The sequence below is a fragment of the Carettochelys insculpta genome, chromosome 1, assembly GCF_033958435.1.
Source record: "Carettochelys insculpta isolate YL-2023 chromosome 1, ASM3395843v1, whole genome shotgun sequence".
Classification (NCBI taxonomy): domain Eukaryota; kingdom Metazoa; phylum Chordata; order Testudines; family Carettochelyidae; genus Carettochelys; species Carettochelys insculpta.
In genome coordinates, this window is record NC_134137.1 from 287,539,608 (window position 1) to 287,559,469 (window position 19,862).

The window sequence follows — 19,862 nt, forward strand, 5'->3', positions numbered from 1 at the left end:
GAGCCTGTCAGAGAATTTGTACGTTGAAGATGCCACACTGACATGACAATTTAGTTATTATTGATGTGGCATTTGAAAAATCAAATGCATTTTCTGTTTGTGTGTGTGAGAGAGTTAGAGAATGAAAGAAGGCTACAATCTCCTGCGGGCAAGGTCTTGTGCAACATCCTGTGAGCATTTAATGAATATTGCATTTAGAATCCAGTGGTCATTTCCCCAGTACTTGGTCCAATTTCCAACATTTAGTCCACCCACCCCATTAATCCGCCCAGGGTGAAAGCTGCCAAGGTGAACTGTTACTTACATGGCCGATATGCCCCAGTGCGAGCCAGCCTCATCGCCTGCAGAGTTGAAGAGAGGCAGCGCAACCAAGGTTACGGTTGGGGCAATAGTCAAAGGACCGATGAATTGCATCACAAAACCAATCAGACCAGAGAATCCAACAAAGATCTGGAAACAAGACGCCACCATGATGGCTCCCTGCAGCTGACAGAGGGAAAGAGAGCAGAGATTTAAAGGGTTTCATTCTGAATGAGTCAATTTTAATTAAGTGAGATCAAAAACATTTTACTGGCCCGATTCAACTGCCCCTGAAGTCATGGGGAGTCTTTCCATTGGTTTCAATGGGAGTTGGTTCCAGCCTTGTGCGATGGCAACACTCACACAGGAATTCAGGACCACTAACTCTCCACCTGGCTTCCCTCTTGTGATTTTATCTCCCTCACTGCCAGCTGTCCAAGGAGAGCTGGCCTGTGAGAAAACCAAGAGCTCTAAACAGCATCAAGTCAATGTGGCAGCCACCCACCCTTTATCAAAGACTCTGAGTACAGGTGAATGTTCCAAAAAGAGGGAGATAACTACAATTACACAGGACGTGTAATTCAGCTCTAGGCTGTATAACCTTTTCTATAGATCTTTTTCATGAGGAAGAACCCCCTCTACAGAGGGATGGTATTCAAGGAAGCCACATCAAGGCAGGGGCACTATTACATTGGAACTCCACTGAAGGAGGGGTTCCTAGCATTGGCAGCTCCTGAGTGGCCTCCGGTTCTCATTGACACAGTCCTGGGAGAGAAGATGTTTTCCCAGACAATAAAATAATCTTACAGCATTTCCTCAGCCTTCAGGACAAATTCTTGGGCAGCGTCAAACCACAGGTGTCTGCAGAGTGGCAATTTACAACAAACCCTTTTATTCCCGAGAGCTCTCACCTCATTTCTGATGTTCCCTTTCTAACATGTCAAGGCCCATTCCAATGAAACTCCTCTGCTTTTATAGCTACCATTCTGTCAGGAACTCAAAGGGTTTTACCTCTCGTATCCTTGACTGCCAGACTTCAATGAACTCCGGAGAAGTGACATTCACCTGGCTGGCATTCTGCGTCCATGCAGGGCATTTCCAGTTAGGGAGGGAGAGCATGGCAAGGGAAGGAGTCAAGAAAGCAAAAGTCCCTCCTTGGAGAATGGGCAGCCTAGAAACAAGCCAGAGAGTTCAGCTATTTGAATTCTGGGAGCCCCACCTTTGGCAGGGGAAACTATTTGGTTAGTATTACATTACCACCTTTCTGCAGTGAGATACAGAAAGGCTATTTCAGAGTAATTGACTTGGGTGAACAGGGTGGATCAGTAAGCACCTCAGCACATAGAGTGCCAGTGGAAACGTAGAGGTGTCTTTAAGCCACACAGTTAAAACTAAAGTTTTATTTCAAAAGGGGATTTGGCATTTCTCATGTTTGCCATTGGCAGTTTCCTTTTCCACACACTGATGTTTCTGTGAACCCAGCCACCAAAAACACCCAAGAGCTGGTGTGTATTTGGACACAATGTTAGCATCCCATACATTGGGACATGCTACTTCTGTATTCAAACTTTGGGCCCCTCATCGCTATTTGCAGCACAGTTTTTATGGAGGGAAAACAGTCTCATCTTAAAGCATGTGTCTTTTGCATCAGGACATTGTGCTACAAGATTGTAAAAGAATGAGAGAAGCACAGAGGAATGGAAGTAATGTGGAGAAAGAGCAACAGACAGAGGTGTGTGGGTAAGCGTGAAAGACAGAGAAGGAGGTTCCAGGAAACAGCAAAAGAGAGGAAAAAGAGACCAAGTATGAGAATTAAATCAGCAGCCCTATTTTCCCTAAACAGCACAGAAGTAAGTAACAGTGAAGCAGTACTCTACCAGAGGGGGCAGCTAAGCATCCCTGGTTAAAACTCGGCCACCAAATTGAAGAAAACCAGAAAATCAGTAACCCTACAACTAGGTGGCAAGAGGTGCCAAGCTCAGTACACATAGGACACTAAAGTAAATGAAACAAATATCCATGGAATGATACACACCAAACATAACCACAGAACTGGAGGCTGCATGGGAGGAGAGACAGGGAAATAGGACTTGCTGAAGGAAAAGATTAGTTAATCATTAAATAATATTTACACCTAAGCCAACTCCCTATCTCCCTATGTTCACAAACTTTTCTAGCCTCCCTGCTTCCTCCCTTATACCTTTCCGACGTAAATATCAGCCATGGCTGAACATCCTGTGATTCAGTGTCCCACTGCTGGGCCATTGGCCTGATTTTTCCTCCACTCAGTGGTGGGAAGGAGTCCTCTCTCCATTTCAGCTGGGTTCATCTGGCCTGGGGAGGTCTCAGCTGGTTCTTAGTCACTAGTCAAATCTTTTCCTTGTAGAGTCTGGGCACTGCAGAGCTAGAAATGCCTGCTCCATGCAGCTCAGGACTCAGCAATATGAACTCCCTTCATGGACGTGGGAATTTAGCAGGGACTCCCTTAGTCATCTCCCATCTTTCTCATCTTCCAAACAGAGAAAGTGCAGCCCTGACTTGACATTGGACCAGTGAACTGCTCATCTCTATAATCCCAGGCAGAAACCTCCTTCACTGGTCCTTGTGGAACCCACACCCCTCGGCGTGGTTCACTCCCCGGCGCAGCGGCATCTGGACCATTTACACAGAGAAGGAATGAGTCTTTTCTACAGTCTTAGTGGAGGTAGAAGCTCCTGCATTAAGCTCCAGAGGTCTCAGATTCAAGTCTACTTGTGGACACTGGGCGGTTACCCCAGCAGGGAGTTTCTAGCTCCTGCTGTCCCCACCCCCGCAAGCACTCTGGGGATGGGGTCTGAGGGCTCTGGCAGCCTCTTAGCTGTGATTCTTTCAACAAGGCCCCGTAAGGTAATAAGTACCCAGCCCCTAGCAGCAAGCCTCTCAGCCCAACTGAGAGACGTGGCCTAACAAGGCTCAAGCTAGAGCTCTAAAAAAATACGAAGAGCTGTGTAGCCAGTGCTTTGCACTGGAGTGTGGCCAACCTTCCTCCTGGGGCCTCAGATTACAGGCTCCAGCCCAAACTGCAACTTCAAAGCACTGGCTATGCACCTAGTTTTTTTTTCAAAGACCTGCTAGCCCAAGTCTATCGACCAGGCTGGGAGGCTAACTGCCGTAGGCTGTGTAGCCATGTCCCTAGCCTAGAGGCTCAACCTAGCAATCAGGAAAACCCAACAGAGATTTCTGCCATCCTCCGCCTGAGAAAAATCATACGTTATTGTCTAATACATAAGTGTAAGGTAGCACATAAGATAATCAAGATACACTTCTGAGCACATACTCTGGGGAAGAATACCAGATACAACATGCACAATCACAATATCCTACCAAACTTTGCAGACAACATGGAGGGGTTTCCAGAAATGGGCAGCACACTCCCAACACCAATCACAGAACACAAGAGGCACTATCAGGAAAGTCATAGGTTAAAGAGATGTTGGCTTCACTTATCAGCCAGACCACTTAGATATTGATGAGTTGCCTGGGGTAACCAGCCATGCCCTCCCTGCCTCAGGCTCCATGCCTGTGTTTGAAATTTCTCCCTCTGGAGGCTCTTACATGCTATCCAGGGTTCTTCCTTTTGGTACTTTTGTGGTGTTTAGGGTTTGGCTAGAGAGTTCAACACACATCTATGGGCAAAGATGAACTGATTGTGTATTAGAACTCTTCTCAACCTGGAAATTCAGATTTTCCAGGGATTCTATATCTCAGAACACCAAATAGCTGATACATTCATAGATTAGCCTTCCACACAGGAAGTTGTACTCCCTATCAGCTTCAGAAGTAAGAGGTTCATCTTCCTCAGTTGTAAGTAGGTGAACAATATTAGATGATATACACTCCACCAGCAGATACTCCGAAGAACAAGTCCAGAACCAGTATCTGCTCTTCCAAACATTTGACGTTACGGAGAATATCAGGTGGACTCATTCCTCGTGCAGGGTTTGGCGTGTATTAGGAAGATGATATGCTGGCTCTACTTGGGCTTCTCAGTAAGTTTCAGTATGCCCCCAAAAAGTGTCTAATAAGGTCTGGCTAAACCTTTCCAGCTGAGACTCAGCCTGGGCAGAATATGTTCTGGATTTCCTCACCCTACAAGGTGATTCTTGGGATCTCTCTTGATTTAAGTGGATTCTACAGAATATTTCACAGCAGGCACAGAAGTTATGTGGCAATATCTTTGCAACAGGGTCCTTGATAGGGCCAAGCATGGACATATATGAGCAGACAGTCTATGATCACTAGTATGTGTCCAATACTTTACTGTTTTTCTCCAAGCTCAAAAAGTTGGAGGAGGTAAGCTCCAACGATCCCCACGTGATGCTGACAAGAGAGGTAGATTTTTCTGAACAATGTCTTCCTCTGTATGTGTGAAGAGCAAACTTTGCAACGCTTCTGTATATCAGAAGACCTTAAAGGACAATTGAATCTGGATTTTACCTAGTCAAGTGACTTGTTCGTTCCAACTTCTTCCATGTTTTCATAGAGGGAATTCAGGACAATTCTAAACTTAGAGATAACAGTAGCTGTTTCTCTAGGGCTAGGGACCCCTAGCTCATGCGGTACAACAGCCCATTCTGCAGAGTGAGTTTATTGTATTCCCTTAAGGACAAAAGTGCATCAAAATGAGATTTAATTGATGACTCTGAAAGTCCCTATCCCAGGATATGAACTAAGTTTCCCCTAAACTTGGGTTAGTTATTGAGGTTCTCAAGGCAGTCTTGCTCAGTTGCTAGAGAGAAATCACATCCAATTGGTGAAGCACATAGGCTGTAAACATAGCTTCTGGAGGGGTGCTCAGGTGGTCTACCACACTCTCCAGGCCGGCAGACACATGTTAGCCAGCTGCGTCCAGTGGAGCACACATGCCTTTTACCCCAGATGCAGGAATGGCCCTCCATTAATCCAGTAGGCAAGGACAGAAGTACAGAGAATCAGTGTCATTCTGACTAGGCTAGTATCAAAGCCTTAAGTAATCAGTGTATGATGTAAAGAGCCATCAGTGTTCTGTGGCTCTTTGCATCATACACTCAGACACTTGCATCAGACACTCAGCCTATATTAGCCAAAAGGTCAATGGGCTGTTGGCCAAGCATACCAAATACGCGGCTCCACACAGCTAGTCAGGACATTTATGCACTACTACCCCTTCGATACCTTGAACTCCAATTTGTGAACGAGGTAATTCTTTTATGGCCCCTTTCAGGCTTCCGCTGCCAAATGCAACTGATCTCAGTTCGCATTCATGCTCTTGATACAGTACTCTGGCTAGTCTATGGGAAAAGCGTATGGCTTCTGGAGAGTAGCGTATGAAAATCCAGTGAGCTCGGCCCTGAAATGAAAGGCAGAACTAATGCTCACACTAGTCCAGGGAACAAAGTAATATAGCTATTCTATAGTCAGGGGAAGCAGTGAGACAGTGAAGGTAAAGCAAAATCCTCAAAGCCCAAAAAAAAGACACTTGAGCACCTGGCTCTCGTTCATTTCAATGGAAATTAAGTGGCTTAAGTCCTCTTAGTTTTTTTCGAAAATCTCAGCATCTGTCAGTAGTGTTATAGGCATACTCAATAATCTAGAAAGTACTTTGAGATTAAACATGCTATACAAATATACAGGACTGTCTCCTCTTAAAATTTGTGTATTTCTGCCACGAGGGTTACTTGCGCACTGTAATATTAGGTTTGTTGGTTTTTTTAAACAATGCTACCAGAAAATCACCAGCTAGCTCTTGTTTAAAATAAGCTTTCCAAACAGTCATTTCTTGTTATTGCTCTCCATCTATTTCAGACCTTCAAGAGGTTTTTCCAGGAAGTGGTTTGGTTCATCAGGGTTTTCATTTGTATTAAGAAGGCCCTACAACAGCCCAGTTGAATAAATAATCGACTGGTTGCTCCTTGGCGACGTGTGGCTTGTATAGCCTAAAAACAAGTTCACAACTAGCGCCGGTTTAAGAGGACTGAGAAAAAAATGTATTGCTGAGGCTATGCTTGATTGTTCACGGAGTTCTTATCTTGTGGCTTGCGAGACAACCACCTGGAGTTTGTGGGAAAGAATTGTTTTGGCTTGCCTTTTATTAACTACAGGTAGTGCATGTATTTATGTGTCATGTGGGCCATGTGACGCAGAGAGAGCTGCATATGTGGCCCACAGTGGTGAACAGGTTGAGAAGCATTTCTATAGCGTCTCTTCCATCTCAACATCCATGCAGCCCTCTGTGTACCACGCGAGCACTACCAACAAGGATGACTGGTGCTGGCACACCCAACTCTGCACCCTCCCTGGCAGGCTGTCTAAAAATATCTGAGAGACGCTACCACCACCAGGTCTCCCAAGGCCAGAGATTCTGTCCTGAGCCCCTGACTGACACCCCATCAGCTAACTGCTGGGTGAAGGAATGGCAACACCTTTCAAGAAGAGGGTTTGCCCCAGAGGGGATCCTACTTCCCTTATCTCCAGGTAGGATAACAACCCATTCTCCAGCAACATCAAATCCTGACACTTGCTAACAGAGTGAAGTTTTGCAGACAGCCACCACCAGACAGGTATCTCCAGCTAGTCTGGTACCCTCTCTCCATCAATGGCCAGTTCTTGGTACATCTCACGGTGCAGCAGAAAACTCTGTAGTAGGCAGTAATGGAATAACCTGCCCAACCACAAGGGAGGTTGTATTCCAAGCCTGTCTTATTTAGAGGTCTCTATAACCCCTAACACACGAGAGATTATAGTACATCTGAGTACGTATCTCTCACCTGTGATCTCTTGCTGGTTTTATTTTCCAAATAAAAGCCATGAGCCACTACAAATTTTCAGTCCCAAGGAGGATCCTAGAATCACAGAATTCTAGGGCTGGAAGAGACCTCGGGAGGTCATCGAGTCCGGCTCCCTGCCCAGTGCAGGATCAGCCCCAACAGGATGGGGATCTGTGGCAGAGCTCTGATGCTTTCCTGGCTAAGGTCAAGTCACAGCTAAGGGTATATCTACACTATGCCAGGGATTGATGCTGCAGCGATCAATCCACCAGCTGTCAATTTATTGCATCTACTTAGACATGACTCTCAGGCCGTGTCTACACTAGCCCAAACTTCAAAATGTCCATGCAAATGGCCATTTCGAAGTTTACTGATGAAGCACTGAAATACATATTCAGCACCTCATTAGCATGCGGGCGGCCGCGGCACTTCGAAATTGGCGTGGCTCGCCGCCGTGCTGCTCGTCCAGATGGGGCTCCTTTTTGAAAGGACCCCGCCTACTTCAAAGTCCCCTTATTCCTATGAGCAGATGGGAATAAGGGGACTTCAAAGTAGGCGGCCATTGCATGGCCATTTCGAAGTTTGGGGCTAGTGTAGACATAGCCTCAATGTTCTCCTGAGAAGAGTAGCCAGCATTGACATAAGAGCAGGCCCTGTTGCCCTTGCAGGCTACGTCTACACTAGCACACTACGTTGAAGTAGCCTATTTTGAAGTAAGAACATCAAAATGGGCTACTTCAACGCATATCGTCTACACGTCCTCCAGGGCTGGTGCCATCGACGTTCAACGTCCAAGTAGCGACGGGGAACATCGAAAGGAGCCTCTCGGAAGGAAATGCAGAGCATTCACACACACAAGTGCTCCCCATTGAAATAAGGGGCCAGCAAAGCCTGCGGACGGGGTCATAGGCTGGACTAGCCCTTCCGGGGCAATAGCAAGCCGCTCCCTTAAAGAGCCCCTCTCAGACACACTCGGCCTGCACAGCACGAGGTCCACAGAGCCAACAACCGGTTGCAGACCCCGGGCACACAGCATGGACCCCCAGCTGCAGCAGCAGCCAGAAGCCCTGGGCTAAGGACTGCTGCACGTGGCTACCACAGAGCCCCGCAGGGGCTGGACAGAGCGTCTCTCAACCCCTCAGCTGATGGGCACCATGGAGGACCCCACTATTTCAATGTAGTGGGACACGGATCATCTACACACACCCTACTTCGACGCTGAATGTTAAAGTAGGGCACTATTCCCATCTTTGGATAGGAATAGCAATTTCGACGTCTCGCCACCTAACGTCGATTTCAACGTCGAAATAGCACATGGCGTGTGTAGACGTGACACGTGCTATTTCGACGTTGTGCCGGATACTTCAAAGTAGCCGGCTAGTTTTGATGCACCCACAGTGTTGAAGATACTGCAGTAAGTATGACAACCTCAGCTATGCAAATAGCATAGGTGAAGTAGATCAATGGTGCCTTGTTGTTTAGACCAGGCCTTAAGTGCACTGGGCTCTTATTGTCTTCTCACCAACTCCTGAGGTACTTGCCCTTCACAGGCAGCAGCTACAAGGCTGGGAGCTCACTGAAACTTCCCCAGAAGTGGTTATCTTCCGGATTTAATGCACCAGGAAGTGACCGCTTGGTGCAAGAAGATTGTGGTTAGCAGATTTCTCCTGGAATCAAAAGGGCCTTTGTGCTGTTGAAAAGCTGCTGAACAAATCAGCCTTATGTACATCAGGGAGCTTTGGCTGACTCTGAACAAAGGGGATCTCTGTCCCTTCTGTAGTCTTTTATTGACACTACTGTATAAGACAAACTTTGGCATTTCATGATGGTTTGTTTTTCTCATATTCTCCTGTGTGACAGGGCAATGCTCTGCCTCTGTCTTCCGAGGCCCCTATCTCCACTTGTTATCCCGACTTTCTCCCACAGGAGCTTTGTTAAATCTCCCCAGATTAATTAACAACCCAAAGCAGTCTCTTCTAATCCCATTTGAGGCCTCCCTCCCACTTGTATAAGAATTCAGCATTTTTCTATTAGCCAGAGTCCTCTACCTCAAGAGTCCCAGTCCACCCCCAGAATGCTACAATTCCACATTCCATCTCTGGGCAGTCCCATTTTATATGTCCACGCCCTCCACATTTGAAAGCACACCCTTCCCCTTTTCTCTGACAGTTCCTTTTGCCTCCTCCCTTTACTTATAAGGGTTCTTATCACTACCCTCCCGCCAGGCTCCAGGCAGATAGGTGGGCTGACCCTTTTCTGGGAAAGGGGACTTCCAGGAACACTTCCAGGAACACTACTCCAGAATGGTAGGCTGATGCTGGCTTATCCAGAGTTGGTTACTCCCTAGGAGGCTATGGAGACATTGTTCCACTATCACCTGGTCCATAATTTCTCCCTCAGTTCAGCTGGCTGTCCTTTGACCAGACTACATGCTGGCTGTCAGCTTTCGGGCACATGCCGTGAGCTGTCTCACTTTGCTCCATCTAGAAGCCTGAAGTCTCTGCTGGCGTTTTTTGTCAGAAAGCCCATCCACTCTAAAACGGCCATTTTCACAGTCTCATGGTATCAGGCCTCCTGCCTCAGGAATATGTAAGCCCCAAGACTTTCTTCTATGAAATATGGCACCAGCTGGAGGCCCCAACCAGCTGCCGTGGTTACTTTCTCACTTATTACTATGAATGCACCAAGGTCATATAAGTTGGATACATCTTTCACAAGGGTCATCCATATGCAGGGCTCCTTCCACGCATTGCAATGCTTCCTTCCTTTTGTCAGGTTAGCCCAGGAGTGTGAGGGTCTCACCATCTGGCTGGTGGGCTGTGTGGCTGTGGGGTCTGTGGTGCTGGAGCATGTGCCCATCAGAGCTTGTGCTTCTGAGGCTCTGGGCACACTCTCAGCTTCCTGTACAGGGTTTCTGGTCCTTGCAGCTTTAAGAGGCTGGCCCTGGAGACCACAAAGCCCCACTGGGGCTTCCTAGAGTGTCTCGGTGCTCCCTGTGGCCACCACCATGGCCGACCCGCTGTTTTGAAAGAGCGGCTCTGGAGCATCTACACTTGCCTGTTTCGAAAATCAATTCCGAAAGAGTCCGCTCTTCCTGAAATCGGATGCGAAGAGCGGTTTCGAAATGTGCACCCCTTTTCACCGAAAACAATTTCAAAAGAGGCTGTTGTGCGTGTGGACAATCTGCGGCCTCTTTCGAAACTGGGCCCCCTTTCAAAATTGCTTTCAAATCACGGGCTAGTGTAGCTGCACCCTTGATGACTTCCTCCTAGAGCTGATAGTGGATGGAAGTGTTCCCAGGTGTTGTTCCACTACTGAGAGCACAAAGCATGGGTGCAGGGTTTATCTTTCCACCTGCCCCGCAGGACACCATTTTACGTGTTGTTGCCCCTTTGCTCTGTGGTAAAAGGACATCCCTGAAGTTCTCTGTGCTCTGGAAGGTGCCCTAAACATCCATAAATAGCAAATCACTCTCATTTGTTAATATACATCACAATGAACAAACAGCAAGTGCCCCCTCCCCAAGACAGCCTCCAAATCACTTTCACCACCTTTGGATAGGCTATATGACAGGGGTTTTGCCTACCTGACCCCAAAGAGGACTTGAAGGAGGGTACAAATTCCAGAGACGAAGAAGATGGTGCTTATCAGGTGACCCTGGGTCAGGGGGTCATGCTGCAGGCAGAGCTCTTTGGACAGGATCAGAGGGATGGCTACGAGCCCACCCAGAGCCGTCAGGTAGTGCTAAGAACCACAAAGAAAAGACAGGTGTGAAAAAGAGCTTGGCACTTGGCCTGCCCAGGTTAATTCTACTCTTGAGGGAAGACAAAAAGCTATTTGTAGATCAGGACCCAAATGACACCAATAACACTAATTCTTGATCAGTTGAATTTTCTCTTAGAAGTTTTAGTTTCTGGTGTGCATTGTTCGGAAGCACCTGGCAGAGCTTGAATACCCTGGCCCAACCTCACCCATTTTTCACATCTTGCTACCACTCGGCATTCTGTAGAAACAACAGTTCCTAATTCCCAAGGGGCCGTCTGATGGGGACTAGCATGTTTCCAGGAACTGGAGAAAGCAATTTTGGGGCTCTCAGCTAGGAAAGGGGGATGGGTTACTGGAGGGAAGGGTCAGGTTGGATTTATACCCCATGTACTTGTGAAGCCACTCTGCTTGCTCTAGGGAACTTTCAACTCCTCCAGCCTCTCCAGTCCCTAATCACACTTCTTATGCTCCCATAGGGCAGACGTCAGTAGTGGGGGAAGGCAGCAAAGTGGGTACAAAATGGTACCAAATTAGAATGGTCCATTCATTTACCCTGGTAAATGAGTAAATACCTAGATAAGATGCAAAGAAGTGGGAAAATCAGGCCTCCACCTTTTTCATAAACCCAGTATACAGATGTGTTTGAAGATCTTTAATTAGCCCTCAACACTACAAGAATCTTTTCACTATCTAGTCAGACAGTGCAGTTGACAGTGAAAATAGACTGGCGACTATGGCTTTTGTTCCTTGTCAACATCACTTTTTGCTTCCAATGCACTAGGGTGGTGCCGCAATGTTTGAGATTCTAACACTGCAAGAAATGTGCAAGTCCAGCCCCCACATCTGAAAAACAAAACAAAACAAAACAAAACAAAACAAAAAAGAAATGGTTGCTTTCCTTAGAATCTTTTAAATGAAAGAATGATGGAAATCTTTCCAGGGATCTTGAGTTTCATAAAAACCTTGTTTTTACAGAGCCCAACATTTGAGTCTAAACTAAATGGACAAGATCGCTTTCAGAAATGAACAAAGTACAAACTCTCGATCAGAGTCCACAGAGAGTAATCACTGTTTTAGCTTCATCATTGGTCAGCGTATTACCATATACATACTGTACTCTAGGGCAGTGTTTCCCAGTTTTATTTGACCACAGAACACTCTTGAACTTGAAAGAATTTTGCAGAACCCCATTCCCAGGCTCTACTCCCACCCCCAGCTCCCAAATCTACCTCCCTAACCCTAACCTGTACCCCATCCTGTAAACCTGCCCCTGCACCCCCAGGAGTAACCCACCTCAGCCGTAAACTGGCCCCCGGGTGGTGCTGCCTGGGAGCCTATGCCAGGTGGCCACGTGTGCCCAGCGGGAGGAAGGCTGGTGTGGAGGTGTTCCACTGGTGGGGATTAGCAGAGTCATGACCCCCAGAGGGGTGTGGTCGCTCGGGTAGTGAGGTGAGTGAGGGGCTCTCTGCAGCTCCCTGCCCTGCCATTGCTGAAATAATGCAACTAAATTCAGCCGGTTTAACGGTCGGATCCCTCCCACTGCCTCACCGGCTGTTAAACCAATTAAATTTATTTCCACTGTTTCAGTGGCAACAGGGCAGGGAGCCACGGAGCAGTCAGCTATTGTAATGGACTTTTCTTGTGGAACCCTTATTTTCACTTCTCCAAACCCCGGAACTCCACAGACCACCAGTTGGGAAACACTGGACTAGTAGCTTGCACTGTAGCACCCAAGTCAGGCTTATTTTTTCACACAGCCATATAAACTGATGAACGCTGTACACTTCCTTTTCAGGCTATTTCTGCTTAGCTTTTATTGTTGTGAAGTCACAGAGGCCGTAGATGCTTGCAATATTTTTCACAGCTCAGTAACACAGCGTGGTTTAATGTTTCATCACTGTTTGTACTTAGAGCACAAGCTCATTAGGTCTCGGGCTGTGTCTGCCAGGCCCACTGATAGCTATTCTGGGCTCCAGAGCAGAACAGTCTATGGGCCTCTGCACACACACACAAGCTGCAGCCAAGATGCGGTCTGCCCGACCTTTGGGCAGTGCTGGTTCTGGGCAGGAGTCTGGATGCCGGAGTGGGGTGCGAGCCCTGGGAGGGGGTTTGGGTGCGGGGTGTGAGCTCTGGCAGTGAAGTGAGATGAGGAAGGGGTGAGGACTGTGGGAGGGAAGTTGGGTGTGGGCTCAGGGGTGGGGTGGAGAGGTGGGGTACAGGAGGAAGTGTGGGGTGCAAGCTCTGGGCTGGGGTGGGGCTGGGTGCAGGAGGGGCTGAGGGGAGTGGTACTTCTCTTGGGCAGATCCTGAAATCAACCAGCACAAGTCCTCTGTCAGCAGCTCCTATGTGCAGGGGTCAGGGGGCTTCTGTGCACCACGACTCACAGTCACCACCCCCACCAGCTCCCACTGGACATGGAAGCTTCAGAGTTGGTGCTCAGGGTCAGGGAGACATTCCTTGGGGGCCCTGGGATGGTGCTGGCTATTTCAGGGAGCAGCATGGCGTGGGGGCGGGTAGGAAGCATGCCTTAGCTCTGCTGTGCTGCTGGTGGCAACCTGGGGCCCCAGGGCCCTTTCAAATCTCCTGGGCCCTGGGCAAGTGCCTCCTTTGCACCCCACGTCCCTGCCCCATCAGCAGGCCTGGTGCCTGCCTGTTTGCTCGGCATCTAGCACAATGGAAATGTATATCAAACGAAAACAATCTGACTCTGTGCACTTAGCAGAGATGATTTGACCTCACTGACAGCCAATCAGATGGTTTCAAGCATGGCCAATATGAACCATTTCCTAATTCACATTTCACCAGTTAAGTGGGGCCATGAACGAGCCAATAAACCTCCACCCCCTCCATTCCACCACCACCTTGTTAGTCTCACCTGAATCCCTAGCAGGATGCAGAGGTACCAGGGTGGAATCTCAGTGACAGAGTACACCAGCGTTCTGCCGTGCTCGCTGTAGTCTTTCTTCTTTTCGTGTAGGCCTGCAGCATCGAGCTCAGACAAGGCGCTGTATGGGTCTCCATCTTCAATCTGCAGGGACCAGGCCAGAACACTCCTCAGTTTGAGCCTCATGCAGAGGGGTTCAGCACTTGTAAAATGTCTTGTCAACAGGCAGGAAGGGGGGTAATTTAATTCACAGTAACTCTTCATTCACATTAGCGGCTGGGGTGGCAGAAGAGGTGCATTTGAAAAGAACGTGAAAACCGTGTGCGTGTGAAAGAGAGAGCGCGAGAGGATCCAATAAGCCATCATCTTGGGGGTGCGGTCCTCTGGGGTACCCAGCCCCATTTCTTCTTTTCATCCTTCCCCTACTGTGTGCTGACCCACCTTTATAGTTGAGAAAAAACATATGGTGCCTATCCCGCACCTGCATAGGGCTTTGGCGTTGGCTTTGTACCATCATAAAGCACATCCTCCCTTCTTCCTGCTCCCTCTCCATGGCCAAGTGTGCTGTATGCTAAGAAAACCTAGTGCCCATCAGCCCAGAACTGTGTTCAACCAAAAAACAAGAGACCCAGTGAGGTGCTGGCAGGGAACCTCTTTCTAAGTTGCACTGCTTTCTGGGGTGCGGGGTGTGGAAGCAATTGCCCCGTTGGATTCCTAGGGCTACCAGCTGCCACAAGACAGAAAGTCTCACTCAGGGAAATTCCCTGGGTGTGTGGAGCAGCTCGCCTTCCTGTCCAGCCAGACAGCCACTCACAAACTGTGGGGTGCAGTATCTCGCACTCCACATGAGCGGCTTTCACAGTGGGAGTTGGGTCTGTGAGGAGCGGAGAGCGGCAATGCCTGGGCAGAGCCTGAAGAAGCTCTCCATGATCACAGGCATGAGCGAGCTGGGCAGGGGTGTCCGCAACAGCCCTCCCAGCCCCTGCAAGAGAGGCACAGAATCTTCTCCTGAAATGGCCAGAGCAAATGATGCTGCGATGAAGCACCAGGAACAAAAAAATAAACAACATTTCAAGTCAAAAAAAAAAAAAAAAGACAACCAATGCATATATATCCCATAGGTATGTGTGGCATGGAATTATCGGCACCACATATCTGGACATCTGGACCTTCATCCTCAATAGATGAGCTACTCTACAATAGGTGCAAAGGCCTGGTTATAAAAAAAAACAAAACAAAACACAATCTCTTTTCCTTATGTAGACAGGTCGGGTGTGTGGAAAACAGCCAGAAGCAAGCCCACTTTCCACAGTTCTTGTTCAGAAAAGAAGCTTATACCTGCCTGGCTCATGGCCATGGAAAAAGTGTCATGGACTGTGAAATCTGGTCTTTTGCAGGCTTTCCCACCACACTGTACAGATTCACAGAGGACACCAGTTTCTCTAACGGGGGGTGGGGGTCCTGCCCCAAAAGGGAGTTGCAGGAGGTCACTAAGTTATTTTAGGGAGGATCACAGTATTACCATACTTACTGCTGCGTTGCCTTCAGAGCTGGGTGCCTGGAGAGCAGCAGCTGCTGACTGAGGGCTCCACTCTGCAGGCAGCAGCACAGGCGTAAGGGCAGCAACACCGCACCATGCCATCCTTACTCCTGCACTGCTTCTGGTGGTGAATCTCTCCTCAGAGCTGGGCTTCCATCCCGCAGCTGCTGCTCTCCAACTGCCCAGCTCTGACAGCAGCACTTGTGCCAGCAGCAGCACGGAAGGGTAGCAGCACTGCAACCCCTCTTCCAATAACCTTGCAACTCACCCACAACTCCTTTTTGGTCATGACCCAACAATTACAACATCCCATAATTTCAGATTTAAGTATCTGAAATCCTGAAATTTACCATACTTAAAATTCCGTGTCTGAGCAATGGACCATGAATTTGGTAGGGCCCTCATCCTAGTATGTGTGTGACTGTGAATTCCGCCTGATGCCTCATCCGGCTGGGAACCCTTGGAAGGCAAGCATGCAGGCACTGCTGAATGGAATCTCCCTCTCGTTTTGGGAGACGGGACAAGCAGAAGACTCTGTCATGGGACAAGTCTTTGCCTCCTCTGCAGCAGAAAGACTGAGCACAACAATTCTATGATTCTGTCCTGCCGCCTGCAGAAGAAGATTTATTAACTACCTACAACAATTACTAGTCTTAACCCAGTGCATTAAGATATCCAGGGTGACCCCTGCAACTGCCTGGTTCTCAGCATAAAAGCAACACCACCATTATTATTTTGAACCAAAATCTTCTTGATAGAATAAAATAGGATGAGCATATTTCCCTAGCCTGAATATGGAACACCTAATAAAAATATTCATATTCAAATGAATTCAATGGTAATCAGTGGTACAAACATTCGACTTAACAGCAAGTGACAGAGACCCCATTGAAATATTAAACATTGTGTTAGTGGATTCTATTTGTTTACCTTCTCACAGCTTTAGGGCTCAGACAGGGAAGGGTGTTACATTCTCTCTCTCTGCTCTGGTGGGGGTGAATGACTGATCCAACACACCTTGCCTGGTGCTCTCCGTACCAGGGGAGGGATAGCTCTGTAGTTAGAGCATCGGCCTTGTAAAAGAGAAGTTACTCACCGTAGTAATGGTGGTTCTTCGAGATGTGTCCCCGTGGGTGCTCCACCATAGGTGACGGCTTGGCCGGCGCCGCAGATCGGATCTTCCAAGCAGTTTCTGCCAGACCGCGCATGCGCCGGCGCGCGCCGCTCCCTGGCGCGCTCCTGGCCATGTGCGCGATCCGGTCCCCGCCAGTTCCTCGACCAACCGCCTCGGTTGCCCCTGCAAAACACTAACAGAGATCCGAAGCGGGGAGGATGGGCGGGAAGTGGAGCACCCACGGGGACACATCTCGAAGAACCACCGTTACTACGGTGAGTAACTTCTCTTTCTTCTTCGAGTGTCCCCGTGGGTGCTCCACCATAGGTGACTACCCAGCAGTAACCCAGATAGGTGGTGGGTAATCGGATTATGTGCAGCTGGTCCCCGAGAGGACCGCTGCAGAGAGACGGGTATCCTCTTGGAATACCCTGTGAAGGGCGTAATGTTTGGCGAACGTGTCGTAGGATGACCAGGTCGCCGCTCTGCAAATGTCTTTCAATGCAACGCCCTTGAAAAAGGCTGTTGATGCTGCCACCGCCCTGGTGGAATGAGCCCTGGGAGTGGCCGACAAAGGAGTCTTTCTGAGCTCGTAGCACATTTTTATGCAGGATACAATGTGCTTTGAGATTCTCTGCGATGAGAGACCTTCTCCTTTAGATTTGGGAGCGAGGGAGACCAGGAGTCTATCCGTTTTTCGGAAGGACTTGGTCCTGTCTACGTAGAAGGCTAGCGCCCTCCTCACATCCAGGAGGTGTAGGCGCGCCTCTTCGCTGGAGTTATGAGGCTTTGGATAGAACGAGGGTAGAACAATAGGTTCATTGATGTGAAACTCGGAAGAAACTTTGGGAACAAAGGCTGGATGCAGCCGTATGGTTACCGCCTCCTTGGAAAAGACAGTACAGGGTGGCGTTGCCATGACTGCCGCAAGCTCGCTCACCCGACGGGCTGACGTAATTGCAAGAAGAAAGGTCGTCTTTACTGTAAGGAGGCGAAGGGGAACCGTGGCCAAGGGCTCGAACGGTGGTCCCATGAGTGTGGTAAGCACCAGGTCCAAGCTCCACGAAGGTGGAATCGGTTTCCGAGGGGGGTATAGGTTTACCAACCCTTTGAGGAACCTGGTAACCATAGGGTGGGCGAACACCGTGTGCCCTCCCTCCTCATGTCTGAACGCCGAGATGGCGGCCAGGTGGACCTTTAACGAGGATAGCGAGAGTCCTGCTCTCTTGAGGTCCAGTAAATACTCTAGAATTGTAGGTATAGGCACCGAAAGGGGGGCCAGCTGCTTGGTAGAACACCAAGCCATGAAGCGAGTCCATTTTTGTTTGTAGGTTTTCCTAGTGGAAGTCCTCCTGCTACTTTCTAGGACTTGCTGTACTTCCACTGTGCATGTGCTCTCTAGGGAGCTGAGCCATGGATTAGCCACGCTTGCAGTCGCAGGCTTTGGGGGTGCGGATGCACTATGGACCCCTGGGCTTGCGTGAGCAGGTCCGGCGCCACCGGAAGAGGCATCGGTGGGCGGTCCGACAGGCGCAGGAGTAGGGGGAACCATGGTTGGCGATCCCATGTTGGGACTATCAGGATCATCCGAGCCTTGTCTCTCCTGGCTTTTTGCAGAACCTTGTGGATCAGCACTGCGGGGGGAAACGCGTAAAGCAGGGGGCCTCCCCACGGGATCGCGAACGCGTCCCCCAGGGACCCCCGGCCCAGCCCTGCTCTGGAGGAGAATCGTGGGCACTGTTTGTTGTGCTGAGTGGCAAACAGATCTATTTGGGGAAACCCCCATGCGTGGAAAATGGGCCGTAGTAGATCGGGACGGATCTGCCACTCGTGGGTGAGCGCAAAACGTCTGCTCAACTGGTCTGCCTTCACGTTGTGCGTGCCCGGCAAGTAGGAGGCTCTCAGGATTATATCGTGGGCGATGCACCAGTTCCATAGGCGGATTGCTTCCGCGCATAAGGTACGGGATCGAGCTCCTCCTTGCCTGTTTATGTAAAACATGGTGGAGGTATTGTCTGTACTGATCCCGACGACTTTGCCTTGTATACGGTCTCGAAAGTGTTTGCAGGCGTTGAACACTGCTCTGAGCTCTAAAACATTGATATGCAGAGACTGTTCCGTGGGTGACCACAGTCCTTGAGCCACCTCTTCGCCCATGTGCGCTCCCCCCTCTATGAGGGAGGCATCCGTAGTGAGGAAAACCGATATTTGCGGCTGATGGAAGGGTACCCCTGTTAGCAAGTTCCCGGGGTTTACCCACCATTGCAGGGATTCGCGCACCCCAGGTGGGGGCGACACCACCCTGTGAACGGTGTGTACTGCCGGCTTGTATACACTTGCCAGCCAATGTTGCATGCCGCGCATGTGCAACCTGGCGTTCTGTACCACAAACGTAGCCGCTGCCATGTGGCCCAGCAGCTGCAAGCACGTCAAGACCGGCACCGTAGGGCTGAAGGTGATGACCTGCACGAGGGAACCGATGGCTCGAAAGCGAGCCTCTGGAAGGTATACTCTCGCCGAGACCGAGTTTATGCGAGCCCCTATGAACTCTATGTCCTGTGAGGGGTCTATCTTTGATTTTGCCATATTGATAACCAGGCCAAGTGCGGAGAACGTGTTTGCTGTGACGCGTATCATGCGGAGAACCTCCCTTTTCGAGGTCCCTTTGAGCAGGCAGTCGTCCAGATATGGGAAAATAAACACCCCCTGTCTGTGCAGGTAGGCTGACACCACTGCCAAGGTCTTGGTGAAGACTCTGGGGGCCGAGGAAAGGCCAAACGGTAGGACCTTGTATTGGAAGTGTTCGTTGCCCACCATGAACCGGAGAAAACGTCGGTGAGCCGGATGAATGGTTATGTGGAAGTACGCGTCTTGTAGATCGAGGGCTGCGAACCAGTCTCCATCATCCAGTGCTGTAAGGATGGAGGCAATAGTGATCATCCGAAATCGTTGCTTGCGCAGATACCTGTTGAGGCCACGAAGGTCTAAGATGGGCCTCCAGCCTCCTGTCTTTTTCTCCGTCAGGAAATACCGAGAGTAGAACCCTTTCCCTTGCAGTTGCTCCGGCACCTTTTCCACCGCCCCTATGAACTCTAGGTGGGCCACCTCCTGCCTGAGCCTGGCTACATGGGAGGCCTCCTGGGGGTGGGGCTTGGGCGGGGGTCGCGGCGGCGGGAGCGACTGGAAGGGGATGGAGTACCCCGTGGCTATGATCTCCAGCACCCATTTGTCTGTGGTGATCCTTTGCCACTGGTCGTAGAATGGTCGGAGGCGATGGTGAAAAAGTCGTTTCGGATGATCTTGTGCAATGGTGGTGATGGCGCAGCCCTGGATTTGTATGTCAAACTTGTGGCCTTTGGCCCCGCCCCGAGGACGTACGGCCCTGTTGTGAGCGTCGCCTGGGGGTTCTGTACTGCTGGTGCTGCTGATGCCGCCCTTGCTCGTAACCCCTGTGATACTGGGGGCGCTGTTGCT

General features: G+C 49.5%; 1 protein-coding gene across 1 annotated transcript in view; it reads right to left on the reverse strand.

Annotated features, from left to right (window-relative positions):
* LOC142007353 (solute carrier family 23 member 1-like) overlaps window positions 1-19,862 on the reverse strand; it is a 46,318-nt gene that overhangs the window by 21,432 nt on the left and 5,024 nt on the right. The window contains exons 2-5 of the mRNA XM_074983968.1: window positions 13,726-13,878; window positions 10,672-10,829; window positions 1,312-1,471; window positions 305-486 (exon numbers count right to left, since the gene is read on the reverse strand). Coding sequence (XP_074840069.1) covers window positions 305-486; window positions 1,312-1,471; window positions 10,672-10,829; window positions 13,726-13,878 — 653 coding nt within the window. The remainder of the gene's footprint in view (window positions 1-304; window positions 487-1,311; window positions 1,472-10,671; window positions 10,830-13,725; window positions 13,879-19,862) is intronic.